Raw genomic sequence first — 22848 nt, 5'->3', positions numbered from 1 at the left:
GTGCACTCTCCCCCATGACAGACAAGAACAACGCTTTGAGTTCCTCTTATTGTCCTTAGCCATGTAACAGTGATTCGTGGTTTCACTTTATTTCTGGACAGTTGTAGCCACTAGACACAACCTTTGCCCTCAAACACCGCATTCACTTTGCACAAGCTTGTTGACCTCACACCTAAGTCAGCTTTTCTTGAACCCTCATCTGAACAAACAAACATTCATTCTGATCTGCGGATATCCCTTGCGGCGTCAGGAAGGGCCGGCTTGAGCAGTGCCGGCTCAGAGAGCTCGCCACCACCGCTACAGATTTGGTTTCCTTTTTCTCCTGATGTTAAGTAAGACAAAAAACCAATTCCTGCTAACCTCTTAGACAATGCAAAGGGTTCCAGACTCTATTCCAGGAAGTTGGTTTCAACAAGCTAACAAAGAGACCACCGAGACCAGAAAGGAGGCTAGGAATACGGACCAGGAGGTGGCGTTCAGGTAACCCCCAGGGGGGGACGGCGGGGAGCCGGCTCTGCCGAGGGTGGGAGTGCGCCACGGCAGCCAGGAGGGACGGCCAGAGGCTGTGCGCCCCGGCGTGGACGCGCGCGGGAGTTCAGGCCGTGGGATGTGTCACCACGTGCTGCAGGGAGGCGGGGACAGGGCCCTCTCCTCCAGTTATCAGTAAAGAGCGCACGGCAGGATCTCGGAGTTTCACAGCGGACTTGCCTGACATAGTGTTGAGAGAGAGAGAGAGAGAGAGAGAGGGACTGACTCACGTGGACAGAAACAGGCGGAGAAACAAACAGACGAGGTGAGAGCTTAGCAGGCTAGCTATCCTACTAGCCTGCCATTGCAGAGAAGAGATCTGGGAGAGGGAGGGTCCCGTCTAGACACTCAAACCCCAGGACACCGGAGGGGCCATTTCCTGCAGCTTCCTGGGGGCTACACGTCTCACCCCTTCTAAGTTTGCTGTGAGGGAATTAAGCAGAAAGAAAGAAGAGGAGGTGGGGTTCTACAGCCCGTGTACTTTTAGTTCTTCCTAAGAAGTGGCGCGGTGTAGGGCTTTCTATCCGGAAAGAGCGTGTGTCATCACACTGCACGCTAATCCTGGGACGTTTGCAAACCCGGCTCCGGGGCAGTTGGCCCCATGCCCGGCCGGGCGTTCGAGGGCTCCGGCCTCGCAGTGCTCCCGGGGCCGGCCGGCGGTAGCCGGGTGGCCTTTATCTCTGTCCCCCTTTGTCCTCTTTATCTCAGGCTCTCCAGGAGGCCCGGGGGCCCGCTCTGTCTATCGCTCCCCACCCCCAGCGGCACCGCCACTTCAATGCCCGGCAGGTCGCGGGCTGCTGCTCTTTCGAAGGCGGCGGAGGACCAAGGGCGCCCCGCGCCACCGCTGACTCGGACCGGCGCCGACGCCTGACCCGCGCCCTTGGGCACCGACTCGGGTGCGCCCGGCGCTTCCCTGTGCGCTCCAGTCCGTTTCAGGCCCGCGAGGGGCAGCCTCGGCCAGGATGGCCCCGGGCCGGGCGGTGGCTGGGCTCTTGCTGCTGGCGGCCGCCGGCCTCGGAGGGGAGGCGGCGGGGCCCGCGCTCGCCTTCAGCGAGGATGTGCTGAGCGTGTTCGGCGCGAACCTGAGCCTGTCGGCGGCGCAGCTCGGGCGCTTGTTGGAGCAGCTGGGAGCCGCCCCCGTGGAGGGCGACCCCGAGCCCGGGCAGCTGCACTTCAACCAGGTAGGGCGCGGGCCCGGCCGCCCTTCCCCGCCGGGGTTTCCGGAGACGTCCATTTGCCCAGGAACGCTGTTTAATGGGGAAAAGTGCTGGAGAAAGAATTTCGTTACGTTTCTCCAGTGTGAGGCGGGCCCTGCTTTTCACTAGACCTGGCTCTCTGGCCGGGGTTAAAGTGCTGGCGGTGACGAGGGAGCCAGAAATTGCAGTTTTACGCCCGATGAACTGAGTCCTCAGACGCTTGTGGTTGTAAGATTTTATGCAAACGTTTATGAAGCAGCTGAGAGCGGGAAGCATCTTAGGAGATGCGTTTTAGATAGGAATGGCGTCCTGAAGTCTTCCCGGCAGAGACAGTGGCTCACAGGCCACCCTGTGAGCCTGTGCCGTAGCTCGGTGGGTAACGACTGCTATCGAGATGTAATGTAGCTGTGTCTTCCTGGTGTGCGTTACCCGAGGCATTTGGGTCTGAAGGGCCTACTGTATAGAGATAGGGAGGCCGGGGGGGCCCAAGATCAAGCACCCAGTCGGTGGGTCGAACTGGGTTTAAAGCCATAGCTTTTGGTCATCTGTCAGGTCAAGGGTTTGATTCGAATGTTCATTCATTCATTCAAAAACGAACAAACAAACCTATCTTAGGACATATTCACAGTATTATACAGGCATTTGGTAATTCCTAAAATTTAAGGGTCACCGTGAGTTACCTAGGAGCAATTAAGACCATACCTGCTAGTAAACTTCAAAAAGGATGATATTATAGATTCTTCGTTATTTCCGTCATAAATATTCTATGATTATTTCTTAAAATTGTGAAGTAAGCGAAGTGTGCTTTTGGCATCCTCCCCCAAACTTCTCTCTGCTTTTAAAAACTCTGTTTACTCAGTGCTTTGATTTTTATTTTCTTCTGCTCTGGTTCCAGTGACAACTGATGATGAATGGCAGTGTTCACTATTTTCTGTATTGTTTGTCACTTCTGCGTGATATTAGTTTGTGTTACAAAAAGTTGTTGTGGCCCAAGATGCTTGGGAAATGCTGCATACTATACTCCACTCCTGGAAATCTAGCATTTCCCGATGTATTTGACCTTAGATTACAGTTAGGGAAACTTTAATCAGATAAATTCCTTGCTAATAACATTATAGTTTGGCATTCTTTTTGTTAGAAATATCTTACCTCATTTAAAACATGCAATATTCAAGAAGTATAAGGCTCTGATGCCATGAGGGATCAAAGTGACCTCCCTTTGATCTAGAAGGGTTTTGTGGTCCTCTTATGCATGTTCATTAGTAAACTATAGATCCAGTTCTGGCATGGCATTACAGTTGGTTCAATGTCTAAGAAATGATACATTGGAAAAACTGAAATGACCCCATGTTATACTGATATTTTAGAAAATAAAGCAAACAACTTCCTAAGTATTTTCTGTCTAGTTGCAGTCTCTTCAAGTGGGGGAAACAGCTGACCTGACTAAAGCATTTCTAGGTAGGAGTAGGGGCGGTCATATGCTTGGAAAGAAGCTTGGGGACTTGACTTGCAGCTGCGTATCTGTAGCCCACACATTGTTTTGACTTAAATTATCTCCTTATGTTGCAATGTCTGGAGGTGTTGATGAATTATAAAGGGACAATAGACCGCTGAGCCACGCCTTGGCAAAGACACCGGAAAATATACCTAAATAATTCAGGAAAATTGCTTAAGTTTATTAGCAGTATGAGTCCCAGTTTATGAGTAAGTAGGACACCTCAATAGGTAAATTATAACTATGTTGACACCTTGTTTCTCACTCTTCTGTTTGCATATTTAACTACCCTCATTATGGCCTCTGTGGGCATCAAAAAGAGATGGGAAGAAGCCCATAGTTACTTTGGAAATAAAGGGAAGCCGTGGAAAATTTATCACTTAATCAGACCTAGCGAACGTCTGTTGGATGTTCTAAAAAGTCCTAATGAAAACACCAATCATCAGTTAAATGATGTCGAATGAAATGCCATTCCGGAAGAATCTGTTAATTTGCTGACATTTATTTCTGCTCCAGTAGGAAGTCATCCAGTTTGGAGGAAAATTTAGGGCTGTTAATATCTCCATACCTTAAAGAATGCAATTTTAGTTTCCTTACCTGCAGCAAAGTAGAATAGTAATATATGTGAAAAGCTTGATTTTCTGACTTTGCAGAAGGTTGAAAAGATAGAATTAATTTCTTTGGGCCAGGGATTTATTGAATCTTCTATGAGATCTGTTTACAGATGACATTGTTCCTTTGGATGAGGGCTTAGGTCAGCTTTTCCCATGTAATAGGACTACTGTACTAAAAATTGAGACAATTTTGGAAGGTCTTCTAATATTTTTTCAGCGTCCTTAAGTACTATTAAAAGAACTTGTTGCTTTGGGATATCAAAGTGACCTGAGTTCAAACTGGAAACGATAGAATAATTGAGTTTACTGTTTTGCTTCTTATGGTTTCTGAGGGTACAAATAACAGGTGGAAGAAGCAACCCAAACAAGTGAGAGGAGGGAGTTCTTTTATCTAAAGGGGTCTCTGGGGCCCATGACTGAGTGTAAGTCTGCTGTATCTCAGGGAGTTTCTAAAATACAAAGGGAAGCCCCAGCTGAGTGAATACCCTGGGTGATTAATTTGGGGGATTTAAGAATGGGCTCAGTGCCACCTTTTGTTTGTTCAGATGTTCCTTTCTCATTCTCCAAGTGGTCTTTTCTCTTAATTTCTCCTTCAGAACGCCTCATCTCTAAATGATCACAGGAAGCTGCAGGAAATGCCTCCATTTAAATAACTCAGTCTCCTGAGGAGGCTTAGTGGGGGTGATGGAGATGTGGGTGTGGGTGTGGCAGGTTGGCATGTGAGGCAACCTTTGTTTCCCACCATCACTCAACCTTAGACTTTTGCTTCTCTCTCCGAACTTTATTTTTTCATTTGATACGTATCCTGCAGCGCATCTTCTTTTTTTTCTTCTTTCACAGGTTGCCTGAACTTTGTTTTAAAATCCCTTTCAATTCACCTTCAGTCTTCCTAAAGCAATACGTGGAGTGTGCCTCTCTTTTCAGGTCTCCTCCATGAACTGTCTCTTGGCTGGTGAAGTCTAAATCTGAAGCCTGGCACTGAAGGCTCTGCACCGCGAGGTTGACCCTGAGATGTTAACCTGCCTGCTCAGACCTAGCACTCACTAAATTAAATTATTCATTCTTCTATGAAATCACTTATACTTCTACTCAACCACTTTTCTACCTCGTCTTCCTTGCACCCTTCCTGTTTCCAACTGCAATGTCCTTTTTTTTCCTTGAATTGCCCTATCAAAATCTTAAATTTTAAAAAAACCCAGCTAAACTCCATAAAACCTTTCTGGGGCATCACAACCACCACTGATTTGCTGTCTTTTTGAATTCTTGAAATTTTTTAGTATGCTAACGACACTTAGCTATTCATGTGTTCAACAAATATTTCAAATAACTACTATACTCTGATTAGAGTGGTCCCTTAAAAGTACAAATCTAATCATATTGCTCATTTTATTAAAACAATTAAATGCCTTCAAGATAAACTTTAAACACTTTAATGTGGCTTAAGCCTTTTTATGATCTGGTTCCTGTATATTTCTCAAGCTTTATCCTTTGCCATTATTCCAGTCTTCATGGACTGCCGGTAGTTCCTGGTTTGCCATATATGTGTGCTTATGTTTTAGGTATCAGTTTAGACATTACTTCTTCCGAGAAGCCTTTCTTAGCCTGCTCAGGGGTTCAGTAGGAGCCCCTTTTTATGTGACCCTATATTAATTGGTGCCTATGAAATCATAACATATTATATATTGCAATTATAATATGGACATAATTTTATACGTATTATAAATTTCTGTTTATATGGCTTCTCCTCGACCCCAACACACACACCCAATACGATTTTGAACAGATTGAAGGGACTGATCTGACTCATCTCTCTAGGGGCTAGTGTAGTGCCTGGTACATAACATGTATTAATTATATATATTTTTGAATGAATGAGTGAAGATGGTTTAATATGAGTAAGGCAATTTGAGCCCTCACATGACTTTACAGTTAATAGGTAGACGTATGACATGTGCACACATAACTATAATGCACGATAGAACGATATGTCTGATCAAAGAATTTCAGAGACAGTGGAATGGGATCAGGCTTGTGTTTTTGGAAAATTCATCTGCATGAGAGTGTGGAATGTGTCGGAGTGGGTCCAGACAGGAGCTGAGGAGGAAACTGCAGTGGTTTGTAGGAGATGTAATGATTGCTTGATCCTGGAGGCCATCAGGAGGTACATAAAAGCTCTGCCTTCTTCTGGAAGAGGAGTAGGCAAAAGCCCCAAAGGTTGATATTTTCTACTTCAGTCTTGCCTGTAGCAGTCAGTCATTTAACTATTGTTAGATCTTTCCTTTCATTATGGCCCAAGGATGCCAGAGGGTGAGGCAGTGAGGTAACTCTTGGCTTATTTCAATGGACGGCCAGGCTAGTGGTCTGTAGCAAACAGAAGGGGTGTATGCGTGTGGTCATTACATACATGTTGTATGCATAGCTTGTTGTTGCTTAGTGTACTTTTTCTAGGGTTGGGGGTTAACGGTGCATTAGATGAGGGAGGTTCTGGGAAGCACTGATCATGGATGGAGGGGAGAAAGAGCATCTCTCTCCCTCTTTTTTTTTTTTTTTTTCTTTATATTCTGAGAATTGCGGGGGGTAAATCTTCTAGGAATGACTTCCAACCTGCTTGTTCAGGTGAGAAACTGGCAGGAAGGGCCGGACCGAAGGGCCAGGTTGTGCTTAGGTCTCCGGTGGCTTTTCCTTCAAGACAATGGATCTATTTTGATATATCACTCTTATGTAAGTTGATTGTGTACAGTGTGATCATTATTTCCAAAAGGTTTTAGGAAAATGAGAGACACTCATAATTCATTTGACTGTGATGTCAAGAGCTTAGTTTGCTTTCGTGCCAGGGATGATTGCGATCCATATGAGAAAATACCCTTCATTCTTTCCATCTCTAACTTCCAAACTTGCATCTTTACCCACTACCCTAGGAGTCACATAGACCCTTTTGTACCTAACATAAATAATTATATCTAGGATTTATTGGTTTTTTCCTGTGCGACATAACTCTTAACCACTTTATCTGTATTAACGCATTTCAAAATCACAACAATCCTGTGATACAGATACCATTATTAACTTAATTTTACACATGAGAAATATGTGATGCAGAGAGATTAAGTACTTGACCAAAATCGCACAGTAAGTGGTAAAACCTTAGGCAGTCCTAAATCCTATAGTAGATTTTTTGAATTATAGTTTAGAAAATCATACTCTCCCTAGCCAGGGCACCTGTTAATCTCAGATTTTGATCTATGGGTAGAAGTTACAAATCATCAATCGCTTATGTAGCTCCATTGCTTAGTCATGTTAAGGGAACAGTATTAAGACTACAGAAACTACAATGATGATAACAGGTCCTTGTCCTCAGAGAGCTTATAATCTAATTAAGAAATAAGGTGGAGGGCTTCCCTGGCGGTGCAGTGGTTGGCAGTCTGCCTGCCGATGCAGGGGACGCCGGTTCGTGCCCCGGTCCGGAAAGGTCCCACATGCCGCGGAGCGGCTGGGCCCGTGAGCCATGGCCGCTGAGCCTGCGCGTCCGGAGCCTGTGCTCCGCAACGGGAGAGGCCACAGCAGTGAGAGGCCTGCGTACCGCAAAAAAAAAAAAGAAAGAAAAAGAAAAAAGAAATAAGGTGGAAACTTGTGAAAAGTGTGCAAGGCAAAACTTCAGTAGTTAAGTAATCACTGAAAGAAATATTACAAGATGTATCACTAGGCTGTGTGTGATTAATTGCCAAACAAATACTTTTGGGAGCCATGTTCTGTGGGAGGCTTCTGGGAAACACCTTGTGGAGGAGTTACAAGTCAGTCAATTCTCCTTTTGGAGGATTTTGCTTGTTTGTTTTGGTTTTTAAAATACTTACTGGATGAACATCTGCTTGTGCCAAATGTGTCTGTGCTATTAATCACAAGAGGGATTTTCTTGTGGGTTACATGAATTCTCTTTTATAGAATGAAAATTTCTTTAATTCATTCTTATATAATGAATTTTTCTTGGAGAAAATATTTTGGCAACAATAGTTTTCCTAATTCTGAGTTTCAGAAGTTTTCCTGGAGAAAGGCATATTAATCAGCTTCTTCTTTCTTCTATGGATAGACTGCAGGTAATGGGAGAAACATCCTTGTCTAGTGTTAAAGTTTTCAGTCCTGTTCTCACTTTTACTCTAGAAGAATTCTGCCAATGAATTCACTCTCTCTTCAGGCAGTTTAGAATGTAAGTCCTCCTTTTTTTAAAAAGAATTGTGCCATCTTCTCTCCGGCAGATAATCCGTTTTTTTTTTTTTTACGTGTTAATTATCTTTTTTCTTTTCTTTTTTTTTTTTTTTTTTTTTTTTCTTTATATTCTGAGAATTGCGGGGGGTAAATCTTCTAGGAATGACTTCCAACCTGCTTGTTCAGGTGAGAAACTGGCAGGAAGGGCCGGACCGAAGGGCCAGGTTGTGCTTAGGTCTCCGGTGGCTTTTCCTTCAAGACAATGGATCTATTTTGATATATCACTCTTATGTAAGTTGATTGTGTACAGTGTGATCATTATTTCCAAAAGGTTTTAGGAAAATGAGAGACACTCATAATTCATTTGACTGTGATGTCAAGAGCTTAGTTTGCTTTCGTGCCAGGGATGATTGCGATCCATATGAGAAAATACCCTTCATTCTTTCCATCTCTAACTTCCAAACTTGCATCTTTACCCACTACCCTAGGAGTCACATAGACCCTTTTGTACCTAACATAAATAATTATATCTAGGATTTATTGGTTTTTTCCTGTGCGACATAACTCTTAACCACTTTATCTGTATTAACGCATTTCAAAATCACAACAATCCTGTGATACAGATACCATTATTAACTTAATTTTACACATGAGAAATATGTGATGCAGAGAGATTAAGTACTTGACCAAAATCGCACAGTAAGTGGTAAAACCTTAGGCAGTCCTAAATCCTATAGTAGATTTTTTGAATTATAGTTTAGAAAATCATACTCTCCCTAGCCAGGGCACCTGTTAATCTCAGATTTTGATCTATGGGTAGAAGTTACAAATCATCAATCGCTTATGTAGCTCCATTGCTTAGTCATGTTAAGGGAACAGTATTAAGACTACAGAAACTACAATGATGATAACAGGTCCTTGTCCTCAGAGAGCTTATAATCTAATTAAGAAATAAGGTGGAGGGCTTCCCTGGCGGTGCAGTGGTTGGCAGTCTGCCTGCCGATGCAGGGGACGCCGGTTCGTGCCCCGGTCCGGAAAGGTCCCACATGCCGCGGAGCGGCTGGGCCCGTGAGCCATGGCCGCTGAGCCTGCGCGTCCGGAGCCTGTGCTCCGCAACGGGAGAGGCCACAGCAGTGAGAGGCCTGCGTACCGCAAAAAAAAAAAAGAAAGAAAAAGAAAAAAGAAATAAGGTGGAAACTTGTGAAAAGTGTGCAAGGCAAAACTTCAGTAGTTAAGTAATCACTGAAAGAAATATTACAAGATGTATCACTAGGCTGTGTGTGATTAATTGCCAAACAAATACTTTTGGGAGCCATGTTCTGTGGGAGGCTTCTGGGAAACACCTTGTGGAGGAGTTACAAGTCAGTCAATTCTCCTTTTGGAGGATTTTGCTTGTTTGTTTTGGTTTTTAAAATACTTACTGGATGAACATCTGCTTGTGCCAAATGTGTCTGTGCTATTAATCACAAGAGGGATTTTCTTGTGGGTTACATGAATTCTCTTTTATAGAATGAAAATTTCTTTAATTCATTCTTATATAATGAATTTTTCTTGGAGAAAATATTTTGGCAACAATAGTTTTCCTAATTCTGAGTTTCAGAAGTTTTCCTGGAGAAAGGCATATTAATCAGCTTCTTCTTTCTTCTATGGATAGACTGCAGGTAATGGGAGAAACATCCTTGTCTAGTGTTAAAGTTTTCAGTCCTGTTCTCACTTTTACTCTAGAAGAATTCTGCCAATGAATTCACTCTCTCTTCAGGCAGTTTAGAATGTAAGTCCTCCTTTTTTTAAAAAGAATTGTGCCATCTTGCGGGCCTCTCACTGTTGTGGCCTCTCCCGTTGCGGAGCACAGGCTCCGGACGCGCAGGCTCAGCGGCCATGGCTCACGGGCCCAGCCGCTCCGCGGCATGTGGGATCTTCCCAGGCCGGGGCGCGAACCCGTGTGCCCTGCATCGGCAGGCGGACTCTCAACCACTGTGCCACCAGGGAAGCCCCTCTTTTTTCTTTTTTAATTGACGTATAGTTGATGTGCAGTATATATAAGTTACAGGTGTACAATACAGTGATTCACAACTTTTAAAGATTATACTCTATTTACAGTTATTATAAAATATCGGCTGTATTTCCTGTGTTGTACAATACATCCTTGTAGCTTATTTTATACATAATAGTTTGTTCCTCTTAATCCTGTAAGTCCTCCTTTTTCATGCCTGTGAAGCAGCTGCATTGCTGACTGCACAACACTGGAGAAAGAGGACTGTGCATCGGTGCTAGGGAATGAGTTGAAGCAATGAGGGAAGAGTAGGTGAGCAGATTACTTTAACAGAATTACTAACCCTAACAGAGGTACTAACTCTAACAGAATTACTAACTCTTAGAATCTCATTGCTGCTAGATGGGAGTTTGAGCTCTCACACAGTTACCAGGAGAGGGAGTGGTAAACTTTTCCCCTTGATTGAGATAGATCTTTATTTCTCTTTAGTGATATTCAAAGTAGAGTAGCTGGGTGGGAGATTTTCAGCTTCTGTGCTTTCCAGGGTTCACACCATCTCTCTGTTTCCAGATGATGCCCACATTGGGGGATGTTGATGGTCAGGGACTTCTTTTCCCCATCATAAAAACCCATTGCTTCTCAACTATGACTGCAGTTTAAGAGTTTTTTCTTTAAATTCAATATACATTTGAAACCTCTATGTTAAATTTCTTTTGGTGGTAGGAGAGGTCGGGGGAGGAAAATAGGAATATAAATAGGCATGGAAAAGAGGCCTGAAGTTGAGAAGGAATGGCATTCCTCAGGGAAGAGAAAAGCAACCCCATAATGAGGGTAGCCTGATGTGATTGGTAACAAGAGTTTGCCAGTTATTTGGATTCACAGTGGCATGTCCTCAAGCGACTGTCCATATTACTAAGTGCACACAGTTAATATTAGGATCATTTACAATGCAATTTATTTAAAAAAAAAGAATGTTACTAAACTCAGACAACCTAAGAAACTTGTAGTTTTCAGAGAGTGTTCCCATTTCCAACTTCAGGTGATGGTAGGATTCCTGTTTGTAATTGAAACTAATTAATTTGTTCTCAAACTATTCCCAGTTGTCTGTTTCAGGAGCCAAATGGGTTTGCCGAGCCTTGAGGTTTATTTCATAAAGAAATGAAACTATCAGTGAATTACCTTTGTGATGATGGGATGTGGGAACATAGAAAATCTTCAGAATGGAGCCTTGTTTAATTTGGTTTCTGTCTCCTTCCAAAGGTCCTCTGTTGTTTTTCTTGGCCTGCAGCTTAAGGAGAACAAAAACAAAAATCTGTGAATCTAGATCAAAGGTGTTAACCTGAAAAGTAGTATTATGCCTTTGAAGTCCAAATATTTAATACCTTGACTTTTTTTATACTTAGTTAGGGAAATAAAAAAACCAAGTGAGCATTGATAAGGCCTCTAAGACTTTAGTTCTGTTTTAGTTCTATTTTTGAACCTATTCAAAAATAATACACTTGTCATCGGTATATTCAATGGGCTTCTTAGGTCTCTAACTGTAGTAGGAATACAACATAGTGGTTAACAATTTGTCCTTGGGGTTTAAAAAGACCTGTGCTGAAATTCTAATCACTTATTAGCTGGGAATCACAGGCAAATGACTTAACCTCTTTAATCCTCAGCTTTCACATCTTTGAATTGAAAAAATGAACCTTACTCATAGGATGGTTGTGAACGAAAATATAAGAACAGTAATAATAATTACCGAGTATCGCTGTATTTTAGGCACTTCTATATTTACTACTATGTGTATTACATGTAGTAACTCAAACAAATAATCTGTTTTTTCCCATTACCTGTATTACTTAAAAAAATAAATAACAAAAAAGACAATGCATGTAAAATACTTAGCATCATGCCTGGCTCAAACTGTATGCTCAATGCATAGTTATTATATTATAATACTGTATTAGTTGATATAGCTTAACAATAGCTTAACTACCCTTAACAAAATTGTCTTTCACTGGAGGCCCGAGCACCTTAGGGTTACTCAACTTTGAGGAAAGCAAGGCTATAAAAAGACAGCAAGGATTAATGAAATAAAAAGTTCAGTGAGAAATACATCAGTCCAGTGACTTTGGTTTCAGTGTTAGTTTCAGTGGTGACTCTCATCTTGAGAAAGCCTTTTACCATTTGTCTCTTCTTCCCGAAATCAAACACTATTAATAAACTCCTGAAAAATGTGAACTCCTGAAAATGTAAACCCTAGGTCCTCCCAGAGGACTTCTGAGGCTATATTTAGGAGTTGGCTTTGTTTTATCATTTTTGTCCAAATTTTACATCAATACTGAAATGTGAATGATTGGAAATCCATATTATACTTGTAGAAATTGATGTAATTGTGCTTTTAAATTTAGATTTGCCTCAGGACCTCTGTATGGGTTTTGCAAGCCAAAAGAATCCAGGGTCCTCCACATTCAGCTGACCTTATTAGTTGGGAAGCAGGTAAGAGAACAGGAGCCACTTTGGTCTGACTATGATTAAGTCAGGGATGTGTCTCTTCAGGGACAGGAAAAGAGAAGTTAGTCCAAACTTCAAACGAGAGGTAAAATCAGTAAGACGATGCTGAGCTGGGTAACAGATTCTGCTTTAAATGAATATTGAACACATATGCTAGAAAACACATGGACTCTTCTGTTAAGGGATGCACCCTACTGATGATACCAGGTACTTGAGTTTGAATATCAAATCATGATGCTCTGCAGTTTTCTTTAGGAGCAGGGATCCCAGAATTCATGTATATTCTTTGGTTACTTTACCTACACATCTTTTGAGGAAGTCTAGACACTGGCTCTGTCCCTAATCTTGGGATGAATGCCATTTAAGTAAATGTTCAGGTAGGACCTTCACTCCAGCAGAGGGAGCAGGTCCTATCCTAATAGTAGTGATAGTTAACATTTATGGAGTACTTATCATGTGCCAGGCACTGTGCTCAGTACCTTCTTATATACCATCCCATTAAGCCTCTTAATCTCACAGGATAAGTACTCTAGGTATTCCCATGAGGAAACCCAGTCTCAGCGAGGTTGAATACCTCCCTCAGAGTCATAGCTCAGAAGTGGCAGAGTGAGGATTCCAGTCCAGAGTGACTAGACTTCAAAACCCAGGCTGTCTCTCCACTGTCACTCCATATATACCGAAGAATATCCTCCCACGGAGGGGCTGGTTTATCTTCCAAAAATCTTAGTGCCTCATATGTCATCCAGGTGCCTCGGTTGTCAGAGTAGAACTGATGCTAGTTTCCTGAAGCCACTGGGAACAGTACAATCACTGAAAGCAGGAAGGTATTTTCTGCTGAGATTTCTTTTGTTTCAGGAAAACAAGAAAAAAAATTATAATTACTATTTTTCCTGCTGGAGCTGTCTCTGCAATAGTCAGGTCTAGCTCTAAAACAAGAATTATTAATTTCTTCACAAGCTATTTTTCAACCTTGCAATGTTATTTCCTGATCATTGACATTTGATAACTCCAAACAGTGTTGTGTGAGAGAATTGGGACATAGCAGTTTCCCCAGAAACTGAGGCCCAAAGAAGTCTTCGGCAGAAGTCACCAGGTGCCCAAATTTGACTGGGAGAACAGAGGAGCCAATTTTGAATCCTCAGTTCTTCACCATTGTGCTGGTTTTAGGCAGGTGCTGCCTTAGCGTGGCCCCTGTGCTATGAATCCCCTGAATATCCCATGGTCTTCGTGCCTCACTTTCTTTATATAACTGGGCGGTGGATATGTATGAAGTCTATTCCATTTTCTCACCTTCCAGACACTCCTCTGCACATTGCGGTATGGCTCTGTCCCCAATACTTCCTTAAAATTGCTCTATAGGACGTCACCCAGACCACCTTATTGCTAAATACAATGAGAGATTCTCAGGCTTTACCTCTGTGTTAATTTTGACAGTGTTGAACACATCCTACTTGAAACACAGCCTCTCCTTGCCCACAGCTGTGTCTACCTTGGTTTGGTTTTCTTACCTCTCTGGCTGCTTCTTTTCAATTTCAGTGTCTTTTGCTCATCCTTTAAATATCGGTGTTCCTTGGGGTTCTATCCTAAGCACTCTTCCTTGTTGATTTTGCACACTCTCTCTGTGCAACCTCAGTCACTCCTCTGGCTGCAGTTATCACCTGTCTGTGGGTGCTTTCTGCTTAGGTTGGCTTGGTTCACATTTCTCTCCTGAGGCTTAGCCATGTACATCCTGGTTGCCGATTGATGTCTAACTCTCTCCCCTCTCCAACTCAGCAGGTCTAAACTTGTCCCAAATGGGACTCATCAACTCCATCCTTTCTCCATCAACACCTTCTGGTACAGTAAGTCCCCTACATACAAATGAGTACTGTTCCAGGAGCACGTTTGTAAGTCCAATTTGTTCGTAAGTCCAATAGAGTTAGCCTCGGTACCCAAGTAACACAATCGGCTATATAGTACGGTACTGTAATAGGTTTATAATACTTTTCACACAAATAATACATTAAAAAAACCAACAAACACAAAAAATAAAGAAAACATTTTTAATCTTATAGTACCTTGAAAAATACAGTAGTACAGTACAACAGCTGGCATCAGGGGCTGGCATCCAGTGAGCAGGCAAGAAGAGTCACTGACTGGAGGAGGGAGAGGAGGTAGGGCAAGCTGCAATTTCACTCATGCCTGACACTGAGGCCACAGGTTCTGGTTCCTTGCTGGATTCAATTCTATCTACCCTCTTGAAAAATCGATCCAGTGATGTCTGGGTAGTAGCTTTTTTTTTCTTGTCGTTGATGACACGGTAGCACTGGATTGCATTTTGAATGGCTGCTGCAACCTTTGTGCACCATTCTAAGTTTGGGTCCTGTGCCTCAAAAACTAACAGTGCCTCCTCAAATAAAGAAAATCCCCTTCCCATTTCCCGTGTTGTGAATCTCTTCGGTTCTTCAGTTACTTCTTCCTCTCATCTCTCTCTGCCCTTTCTCTGGGCCTCCAATTCCGTCAGGTCTTCATTAGTAAGCTCCTTGTGTTGCACATCAGGGAGTTCAGTGTTATTAGAACGCGCAACATCTACCATCTTTTAGCCTCGCTCCACTCTCTCAATTATTTTCACTTTTGTTTCCATCGTCATCGCTTGGCGCTTCTTAGCAGTACCAGCTACATCACTGCTGCTTTTATGTTTGCTTCTGGACATCCTGGGCTTGAACTAAGGATACTGTACTACTGTTCTATACAGTACTGTACAGTAAAGTACACAAAAGCACAACCACTTGTAGAGGATGCACACACATGGCAGTGTATGCCGGACACGTGAACTAACTTATGTGATTGGACATGCGAATGCACTTTCGCATCTTTGAAAGTTCGCAACTTGAAGGTTCGTATGTAGAGGACTTACTGTAATCCTGTCTTGTCAGTCTCATTGCTCAGTGTCACCATCCACTCCGCTGACTAAGCTGAAAAACGGGATGTTATTCTTGAGTCCTCTCTATCTCTACTTCCCATTTCAAACGCGCATAAGTCGTGTCACAATAGCTTAAATACTGCTTACTTAATATCTCTAAATTCCAGTGTTCTCTTTAGTGTAGGGGGGATCATTTTATCTACTTTATGGGATTGTTGTGAGATTTAATTAGATACAGATCTTGCATTCTGTTTGTGCCTGGCGTTATGCTGCCCACGGCATTCCATGCTGCCCCGTGTCCTGTCTTTCACATGGCTGCCAGATTTATATCCCAAGTACGTGAATCTGATCATTTCACCATCTTCAAATGGCTTCTAATTACTGTTAGAATAAAATCTAAACTTCTTGCCTGGTATTTAAGGCCCTGCAGTACCTACCCTTACCCCCCATATTTCTCCAACTTTATTTCTCCAACTTTATTTCTCCTTTTATCTTCACATCTCATCTTAGATGTTGTTTTCTCCAGGAATCCTTGGACAATCCCATTCCTTTAGGGTAGGTTAGTTATTCTGTCGTCTTCACATTCATGGATCCTACCCTAGCACTTACTGAGCCATACTGTAATTACTTTTTTAAAAAAATCTGAACCCTGTACTAGTCTGTGATATCTCTTGTGAGGTTAGGGACTGGGTTTATCTCAGTCACCTTCTTTATTCCTGTAACTAGCATAGTGTCTAGCATATAGTAGGTATTCAGGAAATATTTGTTAAATGAATGAATAACTTCAACCTTTTACAAGAAATTTTACACCAATATAACTTCTAAAATTATTTCAGATGTCTCATTTAGTTCAAAGTAAGCCAGCAATCCATTTATTTGATGCAGACACATTAATAAAAAAATAGTAGAAAAGAAATAGTATGTTAAAATTGAACCTGTGTGTCATATCAGTAGAAGGAAATAATTAAGTTTTTATTCCTTCTAATTTCTGAAATTTTTAGAGTTCTTTGGTCATAATTTAGACTCAGATTTTCTCCATAGCCCATAGCTGTAATTTTTATGGCAACTTGGAAACATTGTTGTCAGTATTAGTTTATTTGTAGTATCAGGGCTCTACTGAATTGATGCCGGGTAAGTTTTATAGAATGAACAAGGCAACTTGTGACTAGAAATTTTGCTTCTTCAGAGTTCCTAGTAAATAAGTCTCAGGTTATCAATTTGTATTTCTCAGAATTATATTCAGTCACTATGTGCTAGTTTCTAATCTTCTTTCATTCCCTGCCCTTTCCTTAATCTATCATGTTAGTGATTGTTATAACTTGAGTGACTTACGTGTCTGAAGCTTGCTAGGAGTTGAGGAAGATATGAAATAATACATCCTTCCTCTCTAGATGTTCATGATCTTATTAAAGAGATATCCATTTTCACGAGCAGATGGTAATACGAGGAAGCACATAGTAAGTGCTTAACATGTAAATCCTATGGGTAGGGGAATCTGGAGAGCATAGCAATATTAAGTAGAGGCAGTGGGGCCAAATATGGGACAGATAGAAGTTGGATACTTTGAGAGTAGGTATCTCAGAATTCTAGGTAGGGCTCATGGGGCATGCAAAGTCAGAGTGAAGGTAAAATACAAGGCATTAGAACTGCTTGGTTAAAACAGAGAGTTTAAGGATGCTTTTGGTGGAGGGCAAAAGGAGGAAGGAAGGTTGGGGACAGATAATTCTTCAGTGTTAGGTCTTTAGACTCTTGGCAGAAGCAAAGTTTTTTTTTGGTGTGTGTGTTGGGGGCCAGTTTGAGCAGAAGATTGACAACGGCAATATTTCCGTAGAAATAGTCTTGTGTGTGGGGTGAGTAAGGATAAACAAGATGAGACATGTATTGGGTAAGGTTAGTTAGAAGTTCCCAACTTGTCAGTTAAATGTCAGGGCCCATCTGTCATTCTTATGCTCTAGACCAAACCTGTTGGTCTCAGGGCCCTTTTGTACTCTTAAAAATTATTGAGGACCCTAATACACTAAAGTACATGTGGTTTATATCTATTGATATCTACCATTATAGAAATTAATGTTAAGAAAAATTTAAAATATTTGTTTAACATGTAAAAAATAACAGTAATAAGGCCATGTCATGTTAACCTTGTTTTTCAAATGAAAAATAACTGTATTTACCATGACAAAAAATTAGTGAGGAGAATGGCATTGTCTTACATTTTTGCAAATCTCTAATGTCTGGCTTAGTAGAAGATAGTTGAATTCTCATATGTGCTTCTGTATTCCATCTGTTGTGACATGTTATTTAGCCTCTGGAATATCCATTGTTCACTCATGAAAGAATGAGAGTGAAAAAGGAAAATGCAGTTTTAGAATTATTATGAAAATCATGTTGACCTTGCATTTTCTCTGGCAGGGTCTTGGTAACCCCTGGGCAGCGGTTGGGGGGGGTGTGTGTGTGTGTCCCTGGACTGTGCTTTGAGAACCACTGTGCCAAAGGGTTGTGATATGATTGGGTCTGTGATGGACAAGGTCATTCCACGTATGCAGAGGTTAGATGACTTTGAGGATGAGCTCACTTCTTGTGGCATCTGCCCCAGCCTTGAGTTGGAGAAGGGGCAAGCCTTCCACACTTTATCTCCCAGGGGACCTAGTGGGGAGCCCTTGGCGAGAAGCAAGGCCAAAAGACCTTTTGGTCTTGGCAGCAAAATGGAGGAGGCCTAGGGGACTATCTTGCTGGTGATGGAAAGCAGGGTGGCCCCAGCCGCTGGAGCCAGGTCAGGATCATGAAGTCAAAAATCCAGATTATTTGTGCTCTGACACCACACCAGGCTTCTGGGGGTGAGAGAGCCTTGGAAACTGCACGTAGAGCGGGGGCAGGGCTGAGAAGCTTGTCAGTAGCTGTGGTCACCAGAAAATGTTGTAAACCTCTTTTAAAGAGTGTATCACAGCTTTTAAAATTTCTTTTTCTTTAGTAAAAATTAAAAAAAAAATTCCAGCCTGTCTTAATTGTGTTTGGAGGAACCTGTAAAAAGATTGGAAAACCCTCATTATTTAATTTTATTTTCTTAATTAAAATAGGAATACATGCATATTGCCTAAAACTTTGGCAAATACAGAGAAGCAGAAAGGAAAAAACAAAAAAATCGTTCATAATTTCACCACCAGAGGTAAACACTGTTAACATTTTGAAGCATGTTATCTCCAGATTTTTTTTTAAAACATCTTTATTGGAGTATAATTGCTTTACAATGGTGTGTTAGTTTCTGCTGTATAACAAAGTGAATCAGTTATACATATACATATACCCCATATCTCCTCCCTCTTGCATCTCCCTCCCACCCTCCCTATCCCACCCCTCTATGTGGACACAAAGCATGGAGCTGCTCTCCCTGTACTATGTGGCTGCTTCCCACTAGCTAGCTATTTTACATTTGGTAGTGTATATATGTCCATGCCACTCCCTCACTTCGTCCCAGCTTACCCTTCCCCCTCCCTGTGTCCTCAAGCCCATTCTCTACGTCTGCCTCTTTATTCCTGTTCTGCCCCTAAGTTCTTCAGAACCATTTTTTTTTAAGATTCCATATATATGTGTTAGCATACTGTATTTGTTTTTCTCTGACTTACTTCACTCTGTATGACAGACTCTAGGTCCACCCACCTCACTACAAATAACTCACTTTTGTTTCTTTTTATGGCTGAGTAATATTCCATTGTGTATATGTGCCACATCTTCTTTATCCATTCATCTGTCAATGGACACTTAGGTTGCTTCCATGTCCTGGCTATTGTAAATAGAGCTGCAATGAAGAAAATCTTTGCAAATGAAGCAACTGACAAAGGATTAATATCTAAAATTTACAAGAAGCTCATGCAGCTCAATATGAAAAAAATAAACAACCCAATCCAAAAATGGGCAGAAGACCTAAATAGACATTTCTCCAAAGAAGATATACAGATTGCCAACAAACACATGAAAGGATGCTCAACATCACTAATGTGGTGCAAATCAAAACTACAATGAGGTATCACCTCACACTGGTCAGAATGGCCATCATCAAAAAATCTACAAACAGTAAATGCTGGTGAGGGTGTGGAGAAAAGGGAACCCTCTTGCACCATATCTCCAGATTTTATTTAACCTTATTTAGAGCAGTGGTATCATTCTATACATACTGCTTTGTAATAATCTGTTTTTTCCCTTATCAATGTATCATAAAATAAAGCATCTTTCTCCTTTAAATAATATATCCAGGAAAGGCTCTTTTTGTCTGCTCTTAAGGAAGAGCTTTGAGAATGTGTATAAGCACGTGTGTGTGTGCACGCCTGTGTACATTGTGGGAGGGACTGCGTCAGCACCATAGTGGCTTCAGTAAGAACTGTAAGGAAATCTGCGGGAAAAATGGAAAAACAAATCTTGGGGAAACAGAGCTGGGATCACTTGATTAGCCACCTTTTACACCTTAGAAGATCATCTTTCTAGAATGTTCTTTGCTCAAACCTTAGAAAACTCTTTTATCATGGTGAAGTAATCATGAGTAAACTTTAAAGAGGAAATTAATTGGGAAAAAGTTCAAAAGAAAGTTGGTAGAGGGTGATTGAGCACATATATATGTTGTGCAAGAGCCAGGTGGTTTGGAAGTGGTATGCAAGTTCCTTGTAACTGCGGTTGGGTAGTTCCATTGTTGCATCAGGAACAAACCTGGAAGCGATGCCCATGGTCACTCCCACTTTGCCGCTCCTGCTGCCAGAGTGGAGCATTTAAATCACCAATTCCTTGACGTTGTGCGGTCACCCCTGAAGGGGAAAGTTAATGGGACTGTTCGCTGGTTTCAGGGTCAGAAATGGCCTCCCAATTGTTAAACTCAAACCACCCTTTTAAGCTTTAAATATTTAAATTGTTCTCTTGGGATATTTGTCCAGTTGCCATATTTGAAACATTCTTGTGTATACTTCATCTTCTTTTGCTTTTATACTTGTTTTGCTTTTATATCATTTTGTTTAGGTTACTACTATGAACAGATTTTGCAATTGGTTTTAAAAATTACTGTGAAGACTAGTGAGGGGTTCATTCATTCATTTACTAATTTGTTCATTCAACAAGTATTTACTAAGCCCTGCTGTGTGCCAGGCATACAGTATTATATTGTTAGTATTAGCATTAGTAAATACTAAGGTGGATATGAGCTCAAGGATTCCAGAAGTTTCTTTCCCATTACATAATGATTTTGGATCTTCATCTTTTCCTCTTCCTAATACACTCTTAACAATCTGAGTCCACTGCCTAGCCTCGTAGTTGTATGGTTATATGATGGTAGCTTAGAAGGATAAAGCAGCATGTTGGCTTCTCTGCTTGAAATGCAAGAATACTGGGTTTAAAAAAGTTTGTGTGACTCAATTACTTGACAACCCAGAAAAACTGACAGGACTTGATATTTCATTCTAATTTTGATCGTCACTGAGTCTAAATGCATCAGGAGAGCTCTCTCTCCCTGCCTTGAGAGCTCAGCCATACCTGTAGCCATGGCCTTATTAGGAAGGTGAGCTGCTCAGCTTCCACAGAATCACAGGCCATGCAAAACAGAATCTGAAACCACCTCTGGGGTGACCTTTGAGTGGGATGATATTTCATTTGTGGCATAGTGTGAAGGCCTAGGCTTAATGGGTAGGGGATCAGTTGGTCTTATTGCTTTGTATTATTTAGTGGATGCCATTTGACTAGACAGCCAAGTAGAGAAGACAGCCCATGTGTTGGGAAAAGGAAGAAGGGTGGAGAAGCTTATCTTTTTGTTTTCACACAGGTTCTGGACGTGACATTCCTTTGCTAGCTTTAAAAATGTCTTTTAGGGCTTCCCTGGTGGCGCAGTGGTTGAGAGTCCGCCTGCCGATGCGGGGGACACGGGTTCGTGCCCCGGTCCGGGAAGATCCCACATGCCGTGGGGCGGCTGGGCCCGTGAGCCATGGCCGCTGAGCCTGCGCGTCCGGAGCCTGTGCTCCGCAACGGGAGAGGCCACAACAGTAAGAGGCCCGCGTACCGCAAAAAAAAAAGTCTTTTAAATAATTACTTTATATATCGGTTAGGACTCTTTCATTTGTCAGTAAAAGAAACTTAAGTGAAATTAGCTTAAGTCAAAAAGGAAATTCATTGACTCAGGTAACTGAAGATTCAAGGGCAGAAGCAGCTTTAGGCACAGATGTATCCAGGGGATTAGTGATGGTATTGGATACCTGCCTTTCTCTGCTTATTAGCTCACCTTCTTTCACATGGTGGAAAAGTGGCCTAAGGAGCCCATAGACTTCTAGCAATCCTAGTGGAAGAAGATTTCTTCAGTAGCTCCACCAGACAGTGGACAAGTGTGGGTCCTATTATCCCTGGTCAGCCCCAACTAAATCACATAGAGGGAGGCTCCCATCGCCGGCAGGTGGTCTGTTACTGGATGATGGGGAAGGAGTCTCAGGCAGGCAAAAATGATAAGCATTCACTGGCCTTAATTATTTCTTATGTTTTGGGCTTATCTCGCTCTGTCTTATTTTCTGGCTCCCTTTCCTGCTTTTGCACAAATTATGTGTGTATTCCCAAAGTTTTTCTCCTCTTTCTATACCCTCTCTCCTGATGACCTCCTCCACTCCCACTTAACTGCTATCTCCTTACAGAAGACAGCCACATCCCTCTCTCTGGCCTCTAGCTGTCTCAGAGAAAGCTCACTCATCATTTCCATCCGGTGTCCCACAGGCACCACTGCAACTTTAAATGTCTAAAACGAAACTTGCCACCATCCTCCGAAATGCCTTTCTTTTCCTAGGTTCTCTAATCACACCAGTAGCAATATCCTTTTTCTACTTTCCCGGAACTCTAACCTCAAAGTTGTTTTTGACTATTTCCTCTGCATATTATTTCTGCTTTATATGAACTCTCATAGTTCTTTATAATTACTTTATCACTTTCTCTCTGGTTTTATAGATACTGGTGTATCTGATTTCTTTCTGCTGAAATTATTTTTGTTTCTTGATAGAAGGTATGACGACTTATTTTTCTTTGTACTATTTCTTTCTCTGTTGGCACCCTCCACCTTCCACTTCTTCCATCAATGTCATACACAGAATTTTATGATGCAGTAAATACTTGTTGAATGAAGGAAAGAATTTATGTGATGTGTAGTATAATTACATGGTTATTATACTTGGTATTGTTAAAGAAAACCAGAGTCTGACAGTAAGGTAATAAAAACAGATTTTATTCAACAACTATTGCAATAGGGGAAAAGGGACCTCAGTATAGAACTGGGCTCAGTTCTGAATACATCATGGACAAGTGGGGATTTATAGCCAAGGAACAGAGTGGGGGTCAGTGGATGGGAAATTACTAAGAGGAAACCTCAGGGGTAGGGAGGGAGTTTGGTTAAATAGACCTAACAGGATTCCTGC

At 41.9% G+C, this 22848-nt stretch overlaps 1 protein-coding gene across 1 annotated transcript in view; it reads left to right on the top strand.

Moving 5' to 3' along the window:
* The first annotated feature begins 1236 nt into the window (after window positions 1–1236).
* The window catches only part of SLC39A8 (solute carrier family 39 member 8), a 71701-nt gene continuing 50089 nt past the window's right edge, over window positions 1237–22848 (top strand). Inside the window, exon 1 of the mRNA XM_007463811.1 lies at window positions 1237–1709. Within this exon, the coding sequence (XP_007463873.1) occupies window positions 1491–1709 (219 nt within the window). The 5' untranslated portion in view covers window positions 1237–1490. The remainder of the gene's footprint in view (window positions 1710–22848) is intronic.

This window comes from Lipotes vexillifer, unplaced genomic scaffold (genome assembly GCF_000442215.2).
Source record: "Lipotes vexillifer unplaced genomic scaffold, Lipotes_vexillifer_v1.1 scaffold49, whole genome shotgun sequence".
NCBI lineage: Eukaryota > Metazoa > Chordata > Mammalia > Artiodactyla > Lipotidae > Lipotes > Lipotes vexillifer.
The sequence above is the reverse complement of the archived record's forward strand: the minus strand, read 5'-3'. Positions and strand labels throughout refer to the sequence as shown.